Raw genomic sequence first — 9,247 nt, 5'->3', positions numbered from 1 at the left:
TTTTCCGGTTATCTGAGTTCCGGATAACCGGGGTTCTGCTATAATACTTCACTTAACCGTGAGCTGATCAGTAAATCAGAGCCTCCCCAGTCCTTGTCAGGCACCATGTCAGATCATTATTTTACAAATGAATTATTCTTTGTAAAAAATTTCATATCAATGGGTCCACAGGATTTAAAATTATGAATTTAGTGGTCCGTGAGGTCCGAAAGGGTTGGCGGCCGCTGTCCTAGACAACAAAAAATGTCCATTGTTTATAATAAATAAAGCTTTTGCAAAACGTTTACAGCCAGCAGAGCAGCCAATAGTCATTATATACAATGGCCGCCAATGGTTCCATGGAGCAGAGAGGTCCCTGCACGTCTGTGGGGTGGCCGGGGATGCCGCATTGCCTCATCCCGTCACAAGCAAGGGGCGGAGACTAAGGCAACGTGCAGCACATTGGTCTGAGTGCTCGGGGCTGGCTGCAGACAACACGTCAGTGATAGGGGCGCTGTAGTGAGCGCTGTGCTCTCCGGTAGTTACACACCGAGGTATCGTTCTATCGGCGCTGCCTCGCACAGTATTATGCTGATCATGGATGAGCTGAGGGAAATGGATTGCAGCGTACTGAAAAGGCTGCTGAAAAGAGACGGCACAGCCATCAGGAGTGACAGCAAGCAGCACGGCAGCAGTAGTGGCGGCAGTGTGGGGGTGGGGGGCACTTGTCTTCTTCTGGACTGCAGACCGTTCCTGGCGCACAGTGCCGGCTTCATCCAGGGATCGGTCAATGTGCGCTGCAACACAATAGTCCGGAGAAGGGCCAAGGGCTCCGTGAGTCTGGAGCAGATCCTACCTGCGGGCAGTAAGGAGGAGGAGGAGGTGCTGACCCGGCTGCGATCAGGTCTCTATTCGGCCATCATTGTGTATGATGAGAGGAGCCCCAGAGCCGAGTGCCTGCGGGAGGACAGCACGGTGTCCCTGGTGGTGCAGGCTCTGCGCAAGGACACCGACAGCACTGACATCTGTCTGCTCAAAGGTAGCGCACAGCACTGTTACAGAGCTTACACTGCCATCATGCTATAGCTTCATTCATAAATGTGCCAGGGAGGGCAATGTCTGCCATCTGCTGATCCCATATGGAGCAAGGTGGCAGGGATGCCATCTGCACGCCCTGTATACATGGCACTGATGACCATCCCTAGCTATGTCATCTTTAGACCCCATCTACATCTATGTGGCCATTATGGCAAATATCCTCCTATATATACATAAATGTGGTCATGATGGCGGTGTCATCTTCAGACCCCATATGGTATTCAATTCATGTAAAAATAAAGACATCGGGATGTATTTATGCACACCTGTAAATGTACTCTGCCTGGGGACCACAAAATGACAATTCAGTTTGTTGGTAGCCATGATTTTGCCCAAGAAGTCTAGCATTGTGGTTTGTGTTACTACAGAATTGGAACCAGCAAAATATCTATTTCTGTACATTTCTATATATTTATTGGTACTAAATGTGCAGACGTGTACAGTAGTCTCCATCTGTTCTGGAAGTGTTGTGCCTTGTTTTTAGTATATTCGGATGCTGATTGGCCATTGTGACAGGTTGTCATAAGGTGAGTTGCAGACCTGTCAACCCACCATCCTAGTTTTAAAAATCTCACCCATTTGCATTATACACCATACATTTATATACCTAATATATGACCTGTGAGTTCAGTTGCAGAATGATCTGATGGTTTATGTAATAAGTTCTCCTGGATGTATACCTGCTTTATTGTAAGATGGTAGGCCACACATACATTGTTATACTAGAGATCGCTCACGGCTGGCACTTGGCTATCATTGTATTTGAAAGATATTTGGATCTGTATTAATGGGTCTTGTAAACATTGGCTATGTTGAGTATAAAGACATGTATGATGGGGTTTCCCATAACAAACACCTATTTGTTTTACTGATTTCACTACAGTAAACAAAAACTTAGTTCACTTTCTAGGTTTTAAATATTATTGATGATCCTTTGCAGGATATTTTTGTATAAACCCTGCTTTGGTATATTTTTCTTTCACGTGTGCAGAATTAAAAAGTAATTAAATGTAAACAAGATAATAATATTGCTTAGAATCTTGAGCTTGCTGGCATTTTCAGTTTTGGAATGCGCTGTCAAGTAATAACACAAATATTATAAGTATCAGTATATGCAGTCACACATTTTTTTTCCATTTCTTCAAAAATAACATAAAAGTATTTGCTATATTTAAAATGAGAAGTCATGTGAATATTTTTTTCCTTCCGGTATAAAGATTAGAACATGACATTTAACGGTCTAAATTCTGACAAACGCCAACTTTGAAACCCAATCATGTGTGTTTAGAAGTCATTGTTAATACAAGATATTTATAGCTGACAATGGTTGACTAAGCTGTCACCCACCCCGTATATACCGTAATCCCCAGGTGGGAAAATGCCATATGTTTCTAAGTCACTGGATTCTATTTCTGCTTATCAATAGAATATACAATGTACCATACAATACTTCCTCATTATGATCGTTTTCACTACGGTTGTATATTTAGGTGATATAAGCATTACCTGTGCTCAGATAGCCTTTTACATCTTTAAATTTTCCATTGCCATGTTTTCAGACAGATATTTACCAAATCTAGTTTCTGAATAAAATGATAATTGTGATAATTGCAGCCCTCCTGTGAAATATGAGTACGTGAATTTCTATTTATACATGATTGATGGAACCGTGTTTATATTTAATTCATTGCAGTCTGAAAGCAAGCCCGTCCATTCATGATTTCTCAGTGTTATCCACCTCTACCCATTCATGATTTTCTACACAGAAAGAGCCCATTGATTACAAGACTGACCTTTTTTAGTTGGATTATGTTCACTTTATCAGTTCTGTCCTTGCTGACTTTATTAGGGTATTTTTACAGCTGAATATTTGGCATACATTCTTATCATTTCTCTGCCTTTGTTGTCTGCTAGTGTGCTAACAGCCCTCAGCCCCCCTTCCTCATCCCACCCTGTTATTATCCAATGAAAAAACACCAGAATTGATAGCTTTTCCTAATCAATGAAATTTCAATATCCACAACTGTGGTATATATTAAGGTCAGTTGTGTTTAAATATTAAAGGACCGCAGAGGAATAATATCTGACATGGCTAACTTTTTTTTTCTTTTATATTTGTGTTAGAATACGGTGTTCGAACAAAGAAAATGCAGAATTTAGAGGTTGGATCTTGGTTAAGCTTTGGATTCATTAGATATCTATATGTGCCAGTATTTTCTAAGCTTACCCAAATAGTGAGAATGGTAAAGTGACATTATTCATAGAACCGTTCCTATTACCAATAATATTATAATGAATCTAAGAATAAATGCTTTTGATTGATATGAGTAACTGCACTTTGCTTCAGATTTTGTTATTATTTTGTGCTGCCCCTGTGATTGTCAGATTATGTCTCCTGTATATACTGATGTATAATATTATATTTTATATCCTGTTAATAGACATGAGCATACGAAGGTTTTTGTTTCAAAGCAGACATTTTTTACTACATTAGTCATCACGTTTGTAGCTGTAATGTCTCATTTCCTTTTGTAAACCTATAGACTTCCACTTTCTTTTAAATCTTTCCCCTTCTTACCATATTTATTGCATTATTTAGATTATCCTTTTTGAAAGCGGATCTATTGCCTAGAAACAGCCTTATATAAATGTGTGACCAGGCACAGGAGATAACTGACCATAGTACAATTACTGCATATGTTGTGTACAGTGAGTCAAATATTCACTTATTTACATATGTATGAACTTACTACCATCTGGGCAGGAAGGAATATCGATGACTTTTATTGGAAAGTTTCCATTCTGTTTACTGACACACAGCATGTTAACTGTATAGATTTTTTCCGGTATAATACATTCAGGTTTGTGATATGTTCTGCCATGGCATATTTTACAAAGAGAATGTCTAGAAGTTTTTAATTGGTATTCTTGATGAAATTATGATAGGTGGTAAATATAAAGTGATGCTTATACTTATATATATATATATATTTTTTTAAATCAGATTGATGTTGCAGATATATGAATTTTGTCAGATAGACTTTGTACTAAACAAACTTTATTTTCATAGTCCTACCCCAAAATTTCTGTTTTAGCAGCTGCACATTGTGTCCAAATATGACTGCATGGTACAGAGGGCACCAGAGCTTGACCATGCTTCTCTATGCACTCTGTAATCTAACAGACCTGGTCAGACCCACCCTCCCTAGGATTTAAATACCGTCTGTTAAAAGCAGGAGCTATTATAGGTTTTCAGTTATTTTCGTAACTTTTGTTAGCATGGCTTTTATGATGCTCTTTTATTCCTAGATTTGTAGACCTTTCTTAGTGGCTGCGTGTGACGGCATCCTAATTAGCCCTGCAGCACGACTGCTGGGATAAATGATATACCATATATATTTTATTGCTTTTAAACATTGGAAGACACCTGATTAAATTAGGGGCCTGCAAGGATGAGTTCACACTGTTTTCAGGGAGTTCTGTTTTTCTGCATTACTTTGTTGTGTTGTGCCAGCCAATGAAACGTTGGGTAAAGTTGATATTGTTATGAGATTGGATGGTTATTGTTCACTGGAAAGGCAATCCAATTCATGTTATATGAATTGTCATGCACTGCCAATACCATTAATGGGTAATACAATGCAGTTACACTAAAAAAACTGACCTGCATGTTTTTGGATAATGCATGTAACACAAAAACCAAAAACACTGACCAAAGTGTTCATGTATGTTAATCAGCGTACCAGTTCTCACATTAACCATTAATGTTGTGGATAAGGATATATATATATATATATATATATATATATTTCAGCAGGTGCATGATAAATTTAGGGCTAAAACCATGGTCCAGCTGTATAGTCTGCACTGCTGCTGGATTACAGAGGCTTTTGTGCAGTCACCCTGTAGTGCACTGTGGGCACTGGCAGCCATCTTGACACAGACCAAGCTCTAATCCAGCCCCCCACACTATAAGAATCCTAATAAAAAGCTATCAATACAACAAAAATAGAGAATAACAGTCCCATGGTTCCAATAAACAAAACACTCTCCCTGAGTGGTATGTTTTTTTTGGAAGCCATTGGGTGAAGCTGATTAGTGAACTCCAAAAAAAAAAAAAAAAAAGTTCAAACATAGAGTGTAGCAAACAATCAGGCTTTACCTTTTTATTGTATGAAAGCATTAAAACTACAGAAGTTCCATATATATAAAAAAACAAAACAAAAAACAGATGTAACCTATGCATTTTTTTTTTTCATTCAGCTTTTGCTCCAATACTTTTTGATCTAAAACTGTCCCCAGCAATAGTATTCCACCACCAGATTTCCTCCGTAATCTACGTTGAATGACCGTAGGGCAGAACTAGAATTCCAGCTACTCGAGTCTCTGAGGGAAATAACAAGCCAGCATGCAGTCAATCTTCCCAGAAACACAAGAAACACAAAAGTTGGCCTTTTTTATATGCCATTCTTTTGATTTCTGTTCTTCAGTATTATATATCTGAGAATAATACATAAAACATGTATAATTTAAGTTTGAGGTTATGTTCTGAATTATTTTCCATTGAACACATTCTCTTTATAAAGCAGTGAATCTGAAATTCACTGAAACTTTTCCTACTGGAGAATCCTCTAGGCCCATGTGTTTCAATTGCCGTAATTGATTTTTTTAGAGTGTCTTATTTACTGCTTTCAAATAGACGCATCTGTAGGATAAAATTCAGTGGCAGAGGGGGATAATATGGGCACTATATTCGAAAATGATAAAAAGCTTTTTATATAAATCAAATGGCATCTTTTACCATCTGCATTGGTTTTATTATTATTAATAACAGTATTTATATAGCATGATAGTATTTATTATTATTACTAATAAACAGGATTTATATAGCGCCAATGTATTATGCAGCTCTGTACATTAAATAGGGGTTGCAAATGACAGACAGATACAGACAGTGACACAGGATTTAATAAGGTATCTTCACAAGGAAATAAATGAGTGTTTATTTACAGCAGAATGTTACAGTCCATATTTTATCATATGGTTGTTGGCACATTTATTTGTACTGAAGATAGCCAGGGACGGTCACATACACGGTCTTTAAATAAAATGAGTTGCCAGGTCAGCTAATTAAAAATGGACACCTATACAATTACTGCCTTCTTTCAATACATGCCTAACCTAGTAGCAAGTAGCCAGTATGCAGGACTAATTGTAAAACAACCTTGGAGCATTAATTTTTTGTGTGTCTCGTTTTAAATATCTGACCAAGTATCCCTACCAAGCAAACTTGCTCTGGCTGGCCTTGCTTTTTGCTGCTCATAGTTATGGATTTTAGCATTGCTATTCAGATATTTTTTTTGTAATTTCAATGATCTTAATATAATACAATGCCCGAGTAACAAAAACATACATTTGTAAAAGTATTTGACATGTTGGAGACAAATGCCATGTTTTCTTCCTATATTCATTTTTCATGGAGGGTGCATTGTGATACATGAGATATGCTGCCATAGAAACCGGCCTATGTGATTGGTATATTAATTCATAGTGGTGGCAAAGCGGTGCATGAAAATATGAATCATTCCAGTGATACAGATCATATAGTCAGCATGGCTCCGCTCTTCAGACTGACGATAATTAATGGACACAGGAAGTCCTTGGATGCTGTTGCAACGTGGGTCCATTCAGAAATTTCTGAGCAACCCTAGGGAAATTAAAGCAGGGCAGCTGCTCAGCTTCCTTCCTGAGCTTGTGTTTCCAGTTGTAGCTGAGGTGTTAATCCTGCCTCCCACTCAGATTTTCCTCATGGCTCCATTCACAAATGTGAAGTGTGTTTCTCCTGGGTTCATATTGTGGCAGCACATCTCAAGCAGAAACAAAGGAGAATAGATTCGATGACTGAGTGGTCAGAGCTTTGTCTAGTTATTGTACAGCACTGCATTATATGTTGGCGCTTTTATAAATAAAAGTTACAAATAGCAGGGAATAGCTTTATGTATCAGCTAAACAAAGAGTGCCTTGTAAATAGAGATACTGTCCTGTGTATATCATATTGCACATCTTGCATTATTATACTATCTTAGAATAATTTATAACCTAGTCTTACATGTGTCCCTAGTCGTACATAGTCCCTTAATAATAAAACCCTGAAATATAAATGTTTGTGGGACTGTAAAGCAAGCTTTCATTCTACTTATTTGTGTGGCTGGAGGAAAGCGGTCTCATGACTTGTTTCTGATCATGTGATGAGTACTCCCCTCCATTTTCTCTGCAGCATGACACCATAACACAGAGCAGCACTGCATCTGTATTACAAAGTACAATTCCAGAATTGTGTGGAGTATTTTGTAGCAATTTCCTGTGGCTGCTAAAGAAGAAATCATGCTTTTCTTTTTGAAGCCTTCTCATAGTGCCTGACATCTTTTATATGAAGTCTGTTGCATTGCTTATGTATTTTGCACATTTTTCTTACCTAGATTGATTAATTTGAGAAAAAATATGCCCTGTTATTTCTAAAAAGTTACAAGTATTAACTGAATAAATTTAGTGATTTCAGTACCTTATCATCTTAAAGAGAACAGAAACTAGTAGGATCATTTCCTTAGTGATTCACTTAACACATTTGTTTGATAATATTTATCCTATTGTTTTTTTTTCTCCTTTGTTAAGAAAGAAGTTTAGTTTTAGTGTTGAGATGTTAGTGTTTTTTTCTTCTCCAAATGCTAAAAGAAAAAGCCCTACCTGTCTTAAAAACAAACAAAAAAATGTTTTGGTTAGGGGAAAAGGGAGCAAATAAAAGAGACCTGGACCAGGTGGTATGGTGGACACCACTGCTGACATCTACTAAAATTACTGACTGCCATGCTATTCTAAGTACTTGAAAATGCTAGGCTTTGCACTTTTTCTCTCAGTGGTGTTATATAATTATACTACAATAGCATATAGAGTTAATTTAAATTGACCTTTGCAATCATTGGCAAGTAATTGATCTACCATCCACCTATCTGCATTGCGATTGTTTTACCATTTTATCTAATTACAATATTCATTTTAACAAAAAATGTCATTTTGATCCACATTCTTCCCAAATACCAACTGCAAATATGATCATACATTTTTTGGGGATTCTTCATTTTAGTCTAATTGATCGATCATAAACATCACTTACTGTGACTAGCTTAAGCCACTGTCTTGGTAAAGCACCATGAGGACTGGGAACAAAGCAGTGACCAATATTTTCACCACATTGGTGAATGGTTTTTTATACATAATGTGAATTTCCATGTCTCAGTGTGCAGTTTGAAACTGACAAAAAGGTTACATATTATGTGGAGGCCTATAAAGGCTCATCCATGTATGTTCGTTACATGGTAACACATGCAATATGGTGTGCACATATCTTGTTATTTGATGCTATTCATCACTCCAACACACATTCTTTAGCACACTCTATGGCCATGTAGTGAAATGTGTTTTATTGTGTTCCCAAAAATGTTGTAAGTTTAAATTTGTGGACTCCTGTGATGTGTAAACCAGGCTATTCAAATTATTAGCCTCCCCTCACACAGCACACAGGATGCATAGGTATTCCTTTACTGCATATACGAGTCCTTACTACATTCTTGAATATTTTGTGTTCAGTGTAATCTATTTTTGTATGCACAATGTTCTTTTTGACCTGGTGGATTACACTTGAGTTTGTAGCTGCAAAGGATTTTTACAATAATTTTTCTTTCTTTTTTACGCTACAGGGGGCTACGAAAGATTTTACTCGGAGTACCCAGAATTCTGTGCAAAGACAAAATCTATAAACAGTATTTCCTTGCCTACCAGCCTAGAGCCTGCTGAGACAGGCTGCAGCTCCTGTACAACACCACATCATGATCAGGTAATGGACCATATATAATATATTTGGTTTGATCAAAAAAAATCTTTGGGGGAGCAGATGATGAGTTTGTGTATGTTTTCTAAACCACCTTGTGCCAAGGATAAAATATGCTTTTATGCTATCTAGAAGAAGGGCTGAAAGGATAAGAATTACCGTATTTTTCGGACCATTAGACGCTCCGGACTATAAGACGCACCAGGTTTTCCGCACGGGAAAACAAGAAAAAAAAAATTCATTTGATTTCCCCTGAGATCCAGCGTGCGGCACTTGTGCCCGCCC

The 9,247-nt window shown here is 37.6% G+C and overlaps 1 protein-coding gene across 1 annotated transcript in view; it reads left to right on the top strand.

The window, feature by feature from the left end:
• The first annotated feature begins 414 nt into the window (after window positions 1-414).
• Window positions 415-9,247, top strand: part of DUSP4 (dual specificity phosphatase 4) — a 16,602-nt gene continuing 7,769 nt past the window's right edge. The window contains exons 1-2 of the mRNA XM_072405244.1: window positions 415-1,018; window positions 8,832-8,968. Of these exons, the coding sequence (XP_072261345.1) occupies window positions 568-1,018; window positions 8,832-8,968 (588 nt within the window). The 5' untranslated portion in view covers window positions 415-567. The remainder of the gene's footprint in view (window positions 1,019-8,831; window positions 8,969-9,247) is intronic.

This window comes from Pyxicephalus adspersus, chromosome 3 (assembly GCF_032062135.1).
Source record: "Pyxicephalus adspersus chromosome 3, UCB_Pads_2.0, whole genome shotgun sequence".
Taxonomy (NCBI): domain Eukaryota; kingdom Metazoa; phylum Chordata; class Amphibia; order Anura; family Pyxicephalidae; genus Pyxicephalus; species Pyxicephalus adspersus.
This window is presented reverse-complemented; position numbering and strand designations above follow the sequence as displayed.